Raw genomic sequence first — 17,864 nt, 5'->3', positions numbered from 1 at the left:
TATGCACCCAAGAGGGCTGGAAGCACCACACCAGCCATGGAGAGGTTGTGAGCTGCACAGAGGGCCAGGCCATCTGCATGCCCTAATATAGCTGCAAGCAGAGCATCGGCTTTTCCCAGAGCCAGAGGAATTATTAGTAAGATGACAGAGCTGGAAAACTTTTCTTGGCAGGGAAGCAAAAAGCAAACCTAAATGAGTCAATGGATTCCACCAACTTCCTAGAACACAAATTTGAGTCTATTGCGGCTTTGTGCAACTAGTACCCAAAGCCAAAAACTGCAAACATGCGGATCAAGCAAGAGTGCAGCTGAACCTCCCGAATAAAATACAGATGACATTGCACAGATGCTCTCTTCTTCTTCATAAACATCTACACATGATCCTTTCTGACAATGCATTTAACATGTACTACTAGCAGATCTGACTTCCCCAATCCCAGCACTCTTCAAAAAACAAATACATAATTTCTTCCTTGGCATCACTTTCAGCAAAGTAACAGCCTGTTTTGCAAACAAAACCGGTGCATTAATATATTATATGCTGGCAGCAGAGCTGCAGAAAAGTAGTTTGAAAATTGAAGAAAAAGACATTAGGAGCAGAACAAAAGATTACATGTTTGCACTCCCTTTTCACAAATATTCACTCTTACTACCACCCCCAACCTGCCTCCAAACAGAGGTAAGGACAGACGCCCTGTAGGAACACTTCTGTTGGGGAAGAAAACAAACAAACAAACAAATAATCACCAAAAAAACTCCAAACCACCCACTGTACCTTCAAATTGCTCAGGGCTGCACAGTTCCACCACCCATTTGGTGACTAAAGCCACAGGCAAAAAGCCATTTCTTTTAGAAGCAACTTTCACCTGTGCTTCAATGAATAGCTGTCTGCTTTTGTACATGTGCAGCTACAGGTACACAGATGTGCATGTCAAATTCATCATGAACATTATCACTGGCATTGGTAATGCCTGGATCTTTTGGTTATCAGGGGAATTGTGTTGTTAGGAGAATTGCTCCTCCTGAGCCTTCCCTTCTTTGAGTGCTCTTCATCAGAACAAGTGTCCTTCCCAAAATAACATCAAGTTTCCATAGGAAGTTGATAGCTTTCTCCAGTCTGTTGGACAGGTCTTGCTGCTTATCCCCATTAAAGGAAAACCAGAGGTAAGTTTGGAAAGGGCGCAGACTATGGGGGGGCTTTGCTTGACCTTAGCATGTTACACTGACATTTACACTCCCTAATTGGGAAAAGAGGGGGGAGGGGAGAAGGGGAGAAGAGCAGCTCTTCTCAGACACAAGATCCAAAACTTTGTTTTTCCTGTGAATGGGAGAAGCTCAAAAATTTGCCTGTGAAATTTCTCAGTTTATCAACCAGGTGGTTTTGAGTTGACTGAAGAACACTGTCTGCTGCAGGTCAGTCCTTCTCCATGTACCGTACGAAACCATGGTGCTGAGCTTGAATTTACACTGCTGAAGTCAGTAATGGAACCTTTATCTTGATTTCCTGGAGAACTACATTTCTAAAAGCACTCCCTAGCCTTAAACAAAAAGCAAAATGAATGAACAAACACAGGCTCAGAAAAGCGCAGGGAACTGCCAGACATGTTAAGTTCAGCAGGAATTTGGTGTATGCGCCAACATTGTTGAATACCCACTTTTGAGGCTGAAAACAGACCCTTCCAACTCTTCACACATCAAACAGTAAAGCACCTGGCAATCCTGCTTAAAAAAGCATATTCAGGGAAAGCAATTTGTGGCTGGGTTTTAAATCCTAGGCAATTAACAGATTTGCACCTTTGGGTGAAAAAGCAGACCAGGCATGTTTTCTTCAGCTGGTAATTTGATCCATTTTTAATGGTGACATGTGTTAAGACTAGATTTCCTGCTTACAATCTGATCTGAAACATTTTTGGACTGTTACCATCGTTAAGGAAAATACCAAAACAGGAAACATTGGAATGCTGTTGATATTCACAATCAAGTACACACTGCAAACAGCGTTTCCTTTACCAGAAGTGTTTAAGTCCTTTCAATTTTCTACATTTACACTTCTCTTAAATAATCATCAGTACAGCAAAACATGAAGACATCTTAACCACTTGACTTCCATGAAAAGAGAAAAGAGGGTTGCATATTTGCAGAACACATACAAACTTTGCTTTTGTCCACAGAAGGAGCACAAGAGACAAGCATAGTGCAATACGTCCCTGAAACTTTCCCAGCCTCCAGCCACTTGTAGCTAAAGGCTTTCTACAGCAGAGATACTGCAGACCAGTGGTCTTTACTAATACAGCTACTTGGTACAACTGGTTCAACAACAAGCTACAACTGCAGAGCCTGGAGACCAGACCCGAGAGCTGGTGATGCTGAAGTATTACACTTTCATTTTCATACTCAGCCAAATGCTTACAGAGCTACTTTGACGGAGAAAAGACTTCCAGCTCTGACCTGGCTGTATTGCCAGCCTTCCTCATTAACTGTATGGTCAAGCCTTACTGACAGAGTTTGCCCACCAAGGTTCAGGAAGACCAAGCCATACCACTTTTTCAGGTGGCACTTCTTTTCCAAAGTGCTTTCCACCCTTTCTGCCTCTGCAGCTCCCCTTCTTCACAGAGGGGGGCTGACCGCTGACCACTGACCCAATCAGCTTTCCTCACCCATTTCCTCTACCCTAAGCTGAACAGGAAGATGAAGCGTGGGTTCCAACTGTTTTAAAATGCCTCCTCTATCACCCCTCTAGGCCTCTTCTCAAGATCTTCCATTTTAAGGTCTTGGCCCTAGACTGCAAAGTAAAGGTCTCCAGCCTCAGCAGCAAGGACAGAGACATAACAATTCTGACACTTGTGTCCAGCTGCATTTGGGGCAACACAGTTACAGCGGGCCAGAAGGAGACAGCTGGGTGCTAGGGATAAATTATTCTCAACAGAGCACAACCAGGAAAGACCAAGTGATACACGCTGTTGTCTTTTGGCATTAAAGAGTTTCTCCTCCAAGAAAGCCTCCTGCAGTATCATATTCCTCAATAAAAACACATCTCTAGCAGCTATCAAGCTATCAAGTACCCAAAGAGTAAGAAATTCTTCCCTAAGCAGAACTTTACTTCCAAGGAGGAGGATGACCAAAGACTTAAAGTCCACCAGAATCATATAAAATGGATTTCATATAGAGCAATGAGTAGCAATATCAAACCCTGAAGTGGATAAGTAGTCAGATCAATGTTTTCACATCCTTGTGGTCTTGACACTCCTTGTCTCTTTCGTCAGCAGTGTTCATCAATCAGTACAGCAGCAGAAGTGTCCAGCACACACTCATGCTACCTCATTGAAAAGGGGTCTTGAAAAAGAGTTGAGCTTTGCTAAATCAAAGTCCCTGCATCCTTTTACACAGCTGCACATCCAGCTAGAAATCTCTCCCTGGACAGCTTCCATGCCCAAGGCCCACGAAACATGCATAGGGTAGCTATAAAGTTAACGACTTTTTAATTAACATTAGCAAACACATTTTATAGACTCAATGATCTGTAAGAGTGAGCTTGCCCGCAGGCTGAAAGAGCCCTAGCCTCCCCTCCTCTCTCCCAGCCAGAGCCACATGGCACTGGTTTGCTAAGTCAAGCAGCCGGATATGACAGAGAGGAAAAGGAGCACTCTTTTGCAGGAAGATTACAGGATGCCAAGTCAGAGGCCATTATGAGAAACTCTGGGGCTAACAGGCTGCTGCAATGCTCGCCACCCATTCACACTGCCAGCACTGTGCTCTCTTCTTCCCTCTGTGAATTCCCTCAATGAATTATCAGGCTTTTTTTGGCCAAGACCCATCTCTTCTTCCTGAACTGGGAAATGCCTGCTGAACTCCTGGCATTGTAATTGCTATGGTAAAAGACTTCTGTTTATCACAGAAAAGCCCTGAACAACTAAACTACTGTCATGCTTTTGTACTCCTTCTGAAAGCACTTCCCTTGCATCTGCCATGATGCTGACGGACGATTGCTCTGGTAGGAGGCAGCCACAGGAAAATCTCACTCCAGAGCAACTAGAAATGCCATGTGACTTTGACAAGTGCTGGAACCCAAGGCTACAATTTAAACCACGAGGAAGGATAAATCCCCAGCGCCCTCAAAAAAACCCCAGGTTCCAGTTGTTTATGAGGGAAGTTTTCACAAGACCCATCTTTGCTGTCAGCAGTAACAGAACAGGCTGCCAGACCCTGCCACAAATTATCAGGGAATTTCTCAGTGGGAAAACTGTTTTCATAAGGTCAAAGTGCAGCAAATGCAAGCTGCATTAGGATTAAAGACTGAAATGGAGTTGCTATACAGTGCCTGACCACAGAAAGCACTAAGAGGTCAAATTAAACAAACCAGCCAGAGGTCTTTTGTCAACCCAAAACACAGGTACTGCCCACCCCAAATCCCTCCCTCCCTCCCTCTTCCCACCCCGCCTCGCCCAGTGATGTACCTGCTGACCGTCAGAGTTAGTTCATCTGTGCAACCTTTGATTTTGTTCTGTGCCTCAAGGTGTGTCATGTTATCTGTGTTAACTCCATCAATAGCTATGATCTGGTCTCCTATGCACAAGTTGGCTACTGCAGCTTTGCTACCTGGAGTCACCTAAGAGAAAACAAAAAGAGTGATTTGACTTTCAATGGAGAACCTTCCATAGAAACATTGGAAAAAGCCCCAGGCAGTTGGAGCACTCAGGGTTTCTCTCACTGGCACCTGGAAGCAAAGAGGTGGAAATTCATGGAAGTAAATTCTCAGCAGAAACCTCTCTGAGTCCCTCAGATAGTTCTCAGTATTGGGGGCAGGATCCTGTTTTGGCACCCACAGTCTGAGGGGGGGACAGCAAGTAAATAACAAAAATTATGTTTTCACTTAAGGCAATTTTCTTTGTGCTAGAGAGTGAGATTGTACAGAAAGCAACTGTTTTTTGCTGGACAGAGAAGTGCTCTCCTTGAACAGAAGGTGCTGAGGACAGCTAGGAAGTTGGAGTCTCTAAGAATGGAAGTGACAAAAAAGAGGATCAGAGTCATTGCAATATAATCAATGACAGTCACAAACACCTCCATCTGCATCATGATCTCATTTGTTTCTGTCCTTGGGAGAAACATTTGGGGTCAAGATTTTGGATCACTCCTTTAGCTGTAATGAACTGGTTTTGCCAGTAACAGGTGCAACACTCACTGACTTCAGTGAGATCAATCCCAAAGCAGTGCTTTATCTAATAAGTAGACTGGAAGGGAGAAAGCCATCAGTAACTTCATCTTTAAACCACAACCTGAAGATACTTTCTGAAAAAGAAGCATCATCTGCAGCCTGCCAGGCTGACCACAGCTTAGCTTGACACATTCTGTCATATTGCATCTCCCTTTCCTCTGCATATGGGGTGCTTGGCTTCCCACTTACACCACTGCACTGCTAAAGAGGTGCTGTGCTGTACCTGAGAAATCACTGATAGGAAGGAGCTCAGCGTAACCTCAGAGATCCCAAGCAGAAGACACTAAGCAGGAATGCCATCATTATGATACTCCTCATGAAAACGAAGGTCCCAGCTGAAACTTGGCATTTTCAAGCAAATCAACCAACTGGCTAATTCATTTTTTTCCTACTTCTTTTAAAGGGGTGTCCTCTTAACAACCAAGACCTCTTTGAGACTAAATTATTGCCTAGGCAGAGGGTGAAGAATGTCATGTTTGTTTGTGGCTTTGCAAACACAACATAAGATTTGGTGCAGTTTTAATGATTTTGTGGAAGAAGCATGATGATTACTGTGGGCTCTCATCAATTATTTAACAGGCAGAGGAAATTAGAAGGGTGGGCTAATCTCAGACACAAATACAGATTAAAACATGCCTTGCAGCTGAGGCATACCTCGTTTATGAATCTGTTGCAACTGGCATTCATTCTATGCATTCATGCTAGGTTTCAGCATGCTGGAAAGCAGCTGAGCAAACCCAGCAGAGCTGTCATACATAAATAAACATTGTTCACAAGATTTAGAGATTCCTAATGTGGGATTGGATGGCAAATCATTGCCCCTAGGGAAACCTTCATGTCCTGGAGGTGACACACATTAGCTGCAATCACTGCTTTCCCTGGGCCAAAACTGAGGCTGTTCAGCACATCACCTCACAGCTGTACTGGGAAATTTTCCCTAACCAGAGGGAAGATCATAAACTGCTTTTCTTTATTGCACCACTCCACTAAGATAGTATTTTATGGAAATGGTAAGGATACAGATGTCCCAGGTTAGCCAAGGTGCTCAATATTTACCCAAAGACCATCAGATAGGTCAACCAAATACCTGCTCACCACTTTCAATGCTTCAAAGCAGAATACAAAGTGACATGAAATGAACAGACAAGCCACCAGATGGATACAGAAAATCTGCTTTAAATGTGAAGATCACCATCTCCCAAGCTGCATCCTGCAGCTGACTGGTGACCTACTAAGACCACTGAGTGTAGCTTGCTGCTGCTCCACCGGATGCATTGCTTTGAGAACCCCTTCATGTAAACCTTGTGACAGGGACAGCTAGAAGCCATGAAGAAATCTTGAGCACTGGAAGTCACCCATATTCACACTGGATTTGGAAGCTGTCATTTTAGAAACCATGAGACAGGTCCCTAAAGACATCTCTACACCAGAGGGAGCCTGCAGGAGATGCATTGTGGGTCACTTGACCTTAACCAAGTCACTTGGTTTCTTGGTGCCTTTACTTCCTCTACTACCGAAGGAGGGAGAGCAGCACGTTACTCACCCCTGTGAGGAGCACTGAGCTCAGCACACTATCACTGTGATTCATTTTTGATCAAACAAGACTGCCAAAGGGTGAAGAGTAAGTGTGTATTAACATTGCCGCTGAAGCACTGCTGGAGGCTCGGCCATATAGCTTGCATTTAAAGACCACCAGGTCTACACAATGTGTCAGGGTGCTAGAAATGATCCTGTACCACAAGGAGCAGCTGAGCCAGACCAGTCAGGGGTACTAAACACTGAAGCCTCCTGAAGAAATTCCCAAGAGCAACAGGGATGAGCGAGTGGCATTCACAGTAATACCTCAAGCCAGTGCTTGTAGTGTCACATTCCCCTTCTGTGACCACTTCAGAAGAATTTGAAATGTGAGTGCTCCTCTTCATCAGATAAAAGCCACTGGTAGCACAAGGGTGATTACATCCACTCAGGTACCATACAAACCTCTCCCCTGAGGGGAAGCTACAATGATGCACAGTAATGAAAAAGATAAGTGAATTTGCCAAAAGGAAACATGCTTTAAAATCCAGTTTCTTCAGTTCTGGAAATAACTTGCCCTAAAATGCAACCATCCACAGACTGCTCCCCTACAACATCCAGCTCATACTGCCTGCCAGGATTACTCTGAGCAAACATGTCTGCACAAGGGCATGGTACTGCAGGGAACCCATCCCCCATCCTTTTAGGATGATTTATAGCTACTAATAACATTCCCTTCCCCCCTTGCAGTAAGGTCTGGGCTTATCTCAGTGCTGTCAACGCTCTTTTGAGATCTGCTCACCTACCAGTTAGGCCAGGAAAGAAAAAACATTTCTGTTACTAAGTGAAGAGCAGAGAGCTGCCGCTGGGAAGACCTTTTCCTGCTTTTATTTTTGTCCCATCTCTCCCTGACCATGGTGAGCAGCAAGGGCAGGCGTACGGCCCGGGAGGGAAGGCAGAGGCACTCAGAGTACTGACAGCTACCAGCCATCTTACACAACCCAACCAAAAGGACTCCAAAAATGAGCAAAAGCTTTCAGGCTCACAGGCATCCAAGTGAATGTTGCACTGTCTGAAACAGCTTTGGTCCTGCTCCCCTCTCAGATGACTTAAAGCTTTGCACCAGCCTCTCTCCTTTGAGCAGACAGAGCTGCACTGCTGCATGGGAAGGCAAGGAGGGATGAAAGACACTGCGAGGAACAAAACCTGCAAACACAACTCTGTACAAGTTAAGTCTCATGCAAAGGCAAAGTCTCTGGTCTCCTTCAAAAGAGCTTCCTGACTGGCTTCCCCCACTGGTCAAGCAGCATCTGGCAGAGCAGATATGGGCAGCATCACAGGGCCCCAGGAGCCCCCAGCTCCAGGGATACTATCTGTGAATAAAGCTCTGCACACCTTGTAACATCATGCCCAAGGACTTCCTTTGGAAAGGAGCTGTGTTCTACCTTGTGGTGCCTGCTGCCAGGGAATTGTGTAACACTTTGCCATTAGGTCACTTCACTGTTGAACACACAATGCTGAGACAGGCTGAACAACACTGCTTCATACTGTATCCAAAATAGGTCCTAGAGGTCACCAGAGTCTGCCTGTGGTGATGCCATTTGACTGATGTCTCTTGTGTAAGAAATCTGGGCTACCACGAATCTAGATACTTATAACCAGACGTATCAAGCTAGGTCCCTGGTACCACGTCAGACACTTTTGCCAGCATGTCGGAAAAACAAATAATGTCTATAATCCGTAGGCTTGATTGCGCACTCCACACTCATGCAGAGCTCAGTGTGGTACATTACAGTTTAAACCAGCTATAGGCTTGAAAGCTGGTTTTTTTTCCCAAGCGGACCCATAGATTCAGGGTTGGTATGGATAGAAGAAAAACAGACGTTACCTTCTAATACTACAAAGTGAAGCTTTGTGTACATGTGCACACACACACAGATTGATACAGATATATAAAGCTCTGTAATTATGAAGTGAGTAGAAAATGATTCGTTCCCCTCACTTTCCCTGCACATACACTGTGGGCTCCACCTTGCCAACATCACAGGGACTTTACAAAGTTCACATTTCTGTCTACTAGGTGGTTTGTTGGCTAGCATCCCCTTGCACTGGCAGCCAAGCAGCAAATGAAAGACTCTGCTATGACATATCAAGTTTTCAGCTAGTCTTTGGGCAAGTGCATTTACAATAGAAAAGGAAATACTTTGCTTTAGTGGAGGGATATATTTGGAGGAGTGGAGATATATTTGGCTGCTTACCCAGCTCCCAGGCCCTCTTTATAAAACTCCTATCTGACCCAGAGCTAGATGAACACAAATATATTTTACATTCAATGCAATTACTTCCATACATGCTACCTAACAAGATTTGCAGTCCCTGGACGGGGATATACAGTGCTTTTTTTTCTTACGTAGGCAAGGATCTGAGGCAGCAGTGGATATATTAAGGGAAGCTGCTGCCCACAGCAAATGAAAAGGAGAAAGGGTGGGAAACATTTCTATGAAAAGCAGCATAACACAACTCCATGTGAGTCAACACAGATGGGTGGGTCTAAAATTCATTCAATACTTTCTGGCATTCTCTCCCTGTGGATTCAGGCACACTGCTTGCTCACTTCATCAGCCCTTCAGTTTCGCACAGACCCTACAGCCTCCGGCACCACCCGTCACTCCACACCTAGACACACATAGCAAGAAGTGGTGAAGAGATAAGAATGAGAAAATTAACATCAGCCAAGACAAAGATCCTGAGAAACAGCACCTCTCTGAGCTTGCAAGGAAAACCCAGCTGTGTCTTCGTGGGACAGAACAGACATGCAGCAACATACTTCTGAGGCCACCAGTGACAACTAGACAACTCTGACATGCAGCTTAATCCTCCCAACCCACACACACTGCTCTTTTACCATGAGTAATGTCCTCAGCACTGGAGTATTATGCTAAGCAGCCACAAGTTCTCCCAGCAAAAGCATGCAGCTGGGTCAGCAGAGATCAGAGGCTATGAGAAAATTCAGGCAAGCACGTTCCCCACCCCTTGTTTTTAGGGGAGGGGGAATGACAAGCCGGTTCCTTACAACCGGCTCTGGGAGATTTTCCTCCCAAGCTGCTCCCATTCTCTGCACCATTACAGTCTGACACTGCCGTAGCCCACACCACACCATTACAAGGAAAGAAGGGGAAAGCGGATAAGCCCTTAGCTGGTGAAACCCCTGAGCATCAGCCCACACCAGCAGGGTCTAGGCTTCCACTACAACAAGACCCTCTGTGATAGCCCAGCTTTCCCTCACCTTCCTGCCTGCTTCATGTCCTGCCTATTCCTGACAGCCAGATGGGCATTATTAACACAGAAAGTGGAAGGCATTAGGCACAGCACAGAGAGGGCTGACCTCAGGAAGGTGGTGTAAAAGGACATATGTGAGATTATTTGCTGAGACAGAGGCTCAAGTGGTGGTCAAGGAGTTGCAGAGCAGCCTCACAGCTTGTTCTGCAACATGCCCTACATTAAAAAGAAAAATAAATTAAAGATTTCTTGCAAGACCTCACAGACATTACACGGAGCTGCTCATCAGCTGAGCCTTCCTGATGGTTTATTTCATCCTCTAAACAAACAACATGTCCAGTAATCAGCAACCATCTAAGATACTGTGTCACTGTCCAGAACAACATCAATTATTTATGTAGTTAAGGCCTCCTTTAATTTCCCTGTTTATACTACTGAGGGAAAAAAACCCATACAAAAAAATTCCAATTGCTGCTGCTATTTTGATGTTGCACCCTTCAAATACAAAGCATTTTCCAAGCCAAATACATCTCTTGCTGGACAAAGTGAGTTTTGAGGGTGAAAGGTGCCAAGAAGCTTGCAACCATCTGTAACTTGACAACTAGGAATAAGCAGATAAAAGAACAAAAAGGAGTCTCTTTCTGCCAGTAAGTCCAATGTTTACCTTTATCAACTTCAGTCCTGAGACTTAAAGCTCTGCCTGTCTGTTCCAGAGCTAGCCAAATTGGAGCTCTCAAAGTGGAGTTCTCTATGTTCTTTGGAAAACTTGTCAATGTGGGTTGCCATTCCCAAAAGAACTTGGGTTTGACTCAAAAGAAGAGGTACAGAGAAATGAGTACTCCAGAGTCTGACAGTATCAAGTTGCCGCATAATGGTGGCAAATTGGTCTGAAAAGGTGAACTGCAGAAAGTCCACTTCTGGCTCCTACTGAGGCAAGGGTACTGATGCTGCATGTAACTCTGATAGAAGGTGTTTTACTAATATCCTAATTCTTTTAAACGTTTTTCTAAAGATAAAACTGCCCCCAGACTCATGAAACAGGGCTGGGAAAGGTCACGCCTGTCCTGTGTCCCAAAGTGCTCTCTTTACAGACAGAAAATTCTGCTACTTTCCCTTGCTACAATTCAGGATGATTTCATCTCAGCCAAACCCCAGCAGCCAGGGAGACAGGGAGCCATTTGTATCTTTGAAGCACAAGCTTGTCCAGCCTCAGCAACTGCCCGGGAAGCTGCCAGGGTTCGTGTTGGCTTTGAAGTCTATAGGAGCATTACTGCGATGTGAACCTCTGCTCTCCATACCCCACACAGTCAGACACCAGGCAGGACTCCCTCCAGCATCAAGGGCACAAGGCATCATGTTGGGCTCTAAACATCAACCCAGATTCTTCTGGGGGCCAGAAGCTCTTGGCCAGTGACCTTAATGACCAGTACTTGACAGGCACTGATCAACTGTCTAGTTATGGAGCAGCTGTGCCAGACACCCTGAGCAATGCAGCACAGCACGGCCCAGCAGGGCGGGTGCTGCCACAGCCCCTGTCCAGCCTGGCAGCTGAGAGCAGCAGTGCAAGAGCAAACATCAGTGCAGGAAACATAAAGCCACTTTCACCTTCCCATAAACCCCAGCAGTTTTCCCCAGCCGGCTCCCTCTGCCCAGCCAGCCTCAGAACAAGAGCCAAGCGTAATGCCAATATCTGCTGTTATAGGCAAGAAAGCTGGGCTGTGCAGCAGCCATAGGCATGCACAATGGGGACCAGCCAATGCTCCCCATGCTGAGGAGGAAAGCCAGCCCAATCCTGAGTCCTATCACATCCACCACGCCCCATGTTTCTTTTGCAGAGGGGGAGGCATTCCAGCACCCGTCTGGATGCAGAGGCCTCCCCGATCAGCCCCAGCACTCCCCACGTATCAAAACATGGCTGCAGGTTATTTTCCTTTCTTTCTATGTGGGAAAGAGGCTGCAGCCCAGCTCCCAAAGCAGACACTTGTGCCACAGAGCTGAGCACTGGCAGGGTTCAGATGGAGCTCAGTCTCCACCCACCCACTGCCATGGTCACCCCACTGAGCCCCCACAAGAGACACCCATTAGCAGGCTGTCTCGTACCACTGGAGCTTCCTTTCACTGGTAGCTCCAGGATGTCTTTGCTCAGCTGAGAGAGGGGTAAGGATGTCAGCCGGTACCAAAGTAAAACCTAATGTCTTTTCATACCATGGGATTCAGTCCTGTGCTTGATTTCAGACCATCACATCCAGTGATTTCACTAAATCAGATTTTAAGTTTACAAAGCTGGTTCAGAGGACCATGCTTAAAAATACCAAACACCAAAAAAATGCCCAATTATCTTCTGATTCTGTAATTGCTAGAAATCCTGAAATTTTAAAAGACCATGAATAGATAAAGCATCAGACTAAGCAGGGATGAATTCACATTACTGTGGTTGAACTCAGCAGCAAGCATAATACTGAGATTTCATCTTTTGCCATTTGCAAAACTGGGCTGTCCTGAAACCACTTTTTCATTGGGAAAATGCTCAGTTTCAATACAAAATGTTCAGTTCCACAGACTCTGACAGTCACCCCTCCTTAATTAAGCTGGGAGGTTTTTAAATGACAAAACATAGAGCAAAACTCCCCTGTGCCTTTATTTTGGGTCAGATATTCAAGATCAACACATCACTACCACAAACCACATAAATCATCTCAAGAACAGGGTTTATTGGACAGTTCCATGTATATGTGCAACTGGAAAGAGAAATTGCCAATGTTTATCAAAATTAAAGGCAACCAAACAGGAAAAAGCTCATGTTACCTGAGGATGGAGGGGGATGGGAGTCTATCAGCTGCGCTGCTTTTTAGCCAGCTCCACTTCATCAGCATCTCATCTCATGAAACACGTCATGTGAGAGGGGAGCTTGAGAAGCCAAAAGCCATTATGAAGGAGCTGAGGTACAATGCTAATGAGGGCCATAAATACCAAGACAAGCCCACTGCAAGGATAACACGGCCAGAAGCCAAATCTGAGCTCCTGGTAGGCAACATAGGCTGAATTCTGACATCTTCATTCAAAGAGAGCTGCAAAACACCCAATTCAGGCCCATGACTGGATGGATGTCTCTCTCCTGGCATGCTACCATGCGAGCACACACCTGGAACAGCAGGGTGACCCTATCAGTGCATCGCTGGGATGGGCAGCCTGGATGAGGCATAGCCAGGCTCCACTGGCCACGCGGGAGGGTACTTGTCCCCCACGTAGCACACCTGAATTGCTGTGCTCCCAGCTGGCAGTGGCCAGGGATATATGGTTGTATATATGCCTGGCACAGGGTAGGCAGCCCAGCCCTGTGTACTGCTCCTAACAGTACTCCCCATGAGCACATCTGTATCACGGGCCTACAACCTACATGCTGCAGTAAACATATAACAGTGCTGGGAGAGACAGCCACATCCTCCCTGCTCTGTGGGCAATGCTCTCATCACAGACTACAGCTTCCCCACCCTCTCATTCTCTTCAGGTAGCCCCTATCTCACAGCTTAGTGGGACCAAAGCCCTCATAACCCTTGGCAGATGCCAATCCTACAGCCAGAGCTTGCTGACAAAGCTTATCCACCATAGAATCACAGAATGGTTAGGGTTGGAAAGAACCTTAAGATCATCTAGTTCCAATATCCATGGGCAGGGATGCCTTACACTAGACCACATTTCCCAAGGCTCTGTCCAACCTGGCCTTTAAAACTGACAAGGATGGAGCATTTACCACTTCCCTGGGCAACCCATTCCAGTGCCTTATCACCCTTACAGTAAAGAACTTCCTCCTTATATCCTACCTAAACTTCCCCTGTTTAAGTTTGAACCCATTACCCTTTGTCCTATCACTACAGTCCCTAATGAAGAGTCCCTCCCCAGCATCCTTATAGGCCCCCTTCAGATACTGGAAGGCTGCTATGAGGTCTCCACACAGCCTTCTCTTCTCCAGGATGAACAGCCCCAACTTTCTCAGCTGATCTTCCTATGGGAGGTGCTCCAGTCCCCTGATCATCCTCATGGCCTCCTCTGGACTTGTTCCAACAGTTCCATGACCTTTTTATGTTGAGGACACTGGAACTGCTCGCAATACCCCCAGTGAGGCCTCATGAGAGCAGAGTAGAGGGGCAGGATCACCTCCTTCGACCTGCTGGTCACACTCCTTTTGATGCAGCCCAGGATACGGTTGGCTTTCTGGGCTGTGAGCGCACACCTACAAGGAGAGGAGGGCTCCATGCCCAAAAAGCTCTTTGGTCAGAGCACAGGTATAAAATGCAATAAGGAAGAAGAAAAATTAAGTTATAGCCCCGTAAAATCATCACACAAGGAGGATCAGACTCTAAAATTTACGAACCAAAACTTTACCAGATCTTGGTACAGTTTGGGGATTTTTTACATGGTGAAGGAGGAATCTCCGAGACCTTTGTTCCTGAGCCAAGGGCACAAACCCAGGAACCTTAGGAGCGAGGCACAGGAAAGATTAATGGCTTGAAGTCTTGGAGGGGAAATTAAACATGTCAGAGGGGCCACCAGAGAAAGCCATGATAAGCGCTGCCAATTGTCAGCATTTACGTCATCACCACCAGAGAGGATATTTTATTACATTTTAGTCTCCAGGGTCACAATTTCCCATAAGGTGGTTATTTTTGCTGCTTTGCTGATCTGTGTCTCTTGGTATGTGCCCATAAGTGCTGACAAAGGTGACTGAGCAGAAGAGGTAAGAGCAGTGAGGTAGGACTTCAGCCATTTTTCTTCCTCAGAGCCTTTTGCTGGAGGGAAACGGCAACAATTACCATAACAGTGAAGTAAATATCACTTCCCCTACACTAAAGCTGCTTTCATGGCAAAAAAATGCTTTAGAAGAATGAGGCATTATAACTGTGATTGAAAGAGGTTACACGGAAAACTAATAACTTCCCCCCCTCTGTGAGTCTGACAGCACTCCCAGCTCTGCCCTTCCTGAAGCCAGCAGCCTTCCCCACGGCACCTGGGGTCATTCAGGCAGCAGCACCCCACTGCATGAGACCAAGGGGCAGGAGATATTTAGAACAATTCACAAGTTTCACCATCCTGGCCTTCCTGAAGTGCAGTTCACAGAGGTTCAAGTTCTTGTATGTCCCACTTCCCATGGCCCTTCCTCGCCTGAAGACCCTAAAGCCACATAAAGGTGGTGGCAGAGCCAGAGCCCAGGGCCGCCAGCAGCTCATCGGATGCCTGCGGTTTGCAGAGGAATTGCTGGAAATCATGAAATCAGAGCAAGTCCTTCCCCCGGGGGGGGGGCGGGCCTGCAGCCAGCCCCAGCAAGACACCGAGCAGCCCACCCCATCGAAAGCCACAGAGGGACAGGGAGTTTGGGGTGCACTGCCGACACACAGGAAGCAATGGGCATGTACACCTTTGGTTGTTGCAGGTGTGCAGCGAGCAGCTCAGGGCAGGGCCCAGCTCCCAGCCAGCAGCAGCCATGCAGGCGGCAGCACCTGCACGGGGATGTCTGGGTGCAGGGGGTACGTGGACAGCAAAGCCAGGCCCTCTGAACCAATCCCTGACGTTACATGGGCAAACACTGGAGCCCAGCACGGCGCATTAAGTTACACCACTAAAACTGTTTGCATGTGGAACTTTACTGTCATTTCATAACTAATTTTTCTTTAAGTGGGTAAGAAGTACTTAGAACAGAAACAGGCTGCAGCACTTAAGGTACGTTAATATGGCTTCTGTAAACAAAGGCTTTTCTTTTACCTATACATGGCAAGCCAACACAGGCGAGCACTAACACCACCTCAGCGTGACTGCTTCCCACAGCATGGGCTGCAAAACCCAAATTACAGGCTGGTGGGAGCAGAGAGCATTCTCTGCCTGCAGTAAGGGGTTTGCTATGGACGAACGATAAGAAGCAAAGGCTCTGGTCAAAGACAGGTCAAAGGGCTGCGTGGGACACTACTTTCTCTATACATGCCAGATAAATAAACGGGGGGAAGAAAAAGAGAAGATCCCCCCGTGCCCCTGTGCCACCAACCCTGCCCCTGTGCCACCAGTCAGCCCCAGCCTTCCCCGGAGCCGCCGCCGCGCAGACCCGGTCCCAGCGACTTCCCCGGCCCCCAGCACCGCCCGCTCCCCCGGGCCGCCGCCGAGCCCTACCCGGGAGATGGCGAGGGGCTGCTCGAAGTCCCGGCCGCCCACCAGGCGGAAGCCCCAGGGCCCGGGGCCCGAGAGCACGATGCGGTGTGTCCCCATGTGCGCGACTGCACCTCGCAGGACGCCCAGCAGCCCCGCCGCCTGCACCGGCACGGCCCGGCACGGCCCGCCCCCGGCCCGCCCCAGACCCTCCCCAGGACTCCCGGGCTCCGCCGCCACCAGGCTGCCGGGCCCGCCCCGGGGCAGTGCTCCCCGGATACCGCTGGCCCGTCGCGCTCCAAGGCGAAGCCCTGGGGAGGTTTGCGGGGCCGAGCCGCGGTGGGAGGGCGAGAATTTCGGTCGTCGGGAGCTGGGAGCGCCTCACGCCCCGTCTCGGCCCATTCCACTCCGTCGCCTCCCAGCTGAGAGCCGAGCAGGCCGCCGGTGGGAAACCGCATGCAAGACTGCCCCGGTGCGGCGCTTCTCGTGCAAAGGCGGACCGGCCTGCGGTAGCTTGGCGCGGTGTTAACTCTGAAACCTAATGGGAGCGATGGAAATAAGCAGCATTGTGTGCAGTTTCCCAGCTGGGAGCTGATGGGTAGGGGCGGAGCCTGGGAAGGGTTCAAGTCCATCAGTGCTTATTTCTAGCCCCTTAGAGTGGTACCACCAACAAAGGAATTCCCTTATAGGAGTTTTTTTCCAGCCAACCTCCTTAGCTATGATTTGGGAAAAATACTTGTTCCAGTTGCATGTTAAGCCCCCACCAATCTGAGATGTTGTTTACAGCAACGGTGCTGGCATTTACAACTTGAGTGTAAGCACTGCTGCATATTTGATAAACGCACATCAGTGAGCAGAACAGTAGCAACCCGTAGCACAAAGCGGCTGCTGAAGCTGGGACTCAGGCACAGTGGGAGAGCATGGAGCAGTCAGCAAATGTGGCTGAGGTGGGTCACTAAGTGCTGGCATTATGAGACATGGCCACAAATGACCACAAGGCACACCCTTGCCTCTGCAATCCCCTTTCTTGGCTTCCTCCTTTTTTCCTGCATTCACTTGTTGTTTCATGGGTTATTTCCTTCCAGGGTACCTGCATTCAGACTGTTAATCTCATTTCTATCAGAGAGCAGCAGTTCTTTTACCACATAATTACACATCTCCTGGCAGTGAAGAAAGTAACACCAAGAGCTCCTTCCCTCCCAGGTGTGAGGGATTACCAGAGGGCTGTGACATGCCACTGGGTCCTCTTCTTCCCTGTGACCCAGTATATTAGGATAGACAGTGCAGCAAAGCAGTGATCAGGCTGCCCTTTTGCAGCATATAAGGTAACCTGCAAAACAGAAAAGTGGGCTTGTGTCTGTGTGCTTTCTGGGGAAGTGGAAAACAGCTTGAGGCTTTTGCTACTCTGTTAGTTCAGGTTTAGGGTTGGCTTGCTAAAGTTTCCCAAAATCACTGTGACTGCAGCCACGACGTGTTGTATGTGTCTGCCTGGTCACCCCATCAGCCATCACAGAGTTTGTTGCCCAATTTTGGCTCAGGCTGAGGTGGAGGCCTCAAGAAGTGAAAGACCAGCCTTTGGGGTCAGCACAGCCCCACATAGGCAGATTGCATTAGGCAGATTTGTGGAGGTGCAAGGTGCAATTTGGTGGTACCTGTGAGTTACTGAGCCCCAGTGGGCTCCCCCAAGGCAGCTCAGCTCCAGCCTTCCCTTGCTCTGCTCCTGCAGG

The 17,864-nt window shown here is 47.6% G+C and overlaps 2 protein-coding genes across 6 annotated transcripts in view; one reads left to right on the top strand and one right to left on the bottom strand.

Moving 5' to 3' along the window:
- The window catches only part of PDLIM1 (PDZ and LIM domain 1), a 42,910-nt gene extending 26,560 nt beyond the window's left edge, over positions 1–16,350 (bottom strand). For 2 of the 5 annotated variants that reach the window (XR_009726295.1, XM_061358649.1), the window contains exons 1-2: positions 16,162–16,350; positions 4,454–4,605 (exon numbers count right to left, since the gene is read on the bottom strand). Coding sequence is in view for 4 of the 5 variants with exons in the window: in XM_061358649.1 (XP_061214633.1) it covers positions 4,454–4,605; positions 16,162–16,257 (248 nt within the window). In the remaining variant the exon portion in view is untranslated. The remainder of the gene's footprint in view (positions 1–4,453; positions 4,606–16,161) is intronic. The other 3 variants (XM_061358647.1, XM_061358650.1, XM_061358648.1) reach the window with 3 other exon arrangements.
- Positions 1–17,864, top strand: part of TLL2 (tolloid like 2) — a 508,271-nt gene that overhangs the window by 250,169 nt on the left and 240,238 nt on the right. The gene's annotated exons all lie outside the window — the stretch shown is intronic.

Source organism: Neopsephotus bourkii, unplaced genomic scaffold (genome assembly GCF_033783945.1).
Source record: "Neopsephotus bourkii isolate Nb327-2 ecotype Australia unplaced genomic scaffold, CSIRO-AGI_Nbou_v1 NB_951, whole genome shotgun sequence".
Taxonomy (NCBI): domain Eukaryota; kingdom Metazoa; phylum Chordata; class Aves; order Psittaciformes; family Psittacidae; genus Neopsephotus; species Neopsephotus bourkii.
This window is presented reverse-complemented; position numbering and strand designations above follow the sequence as displayed.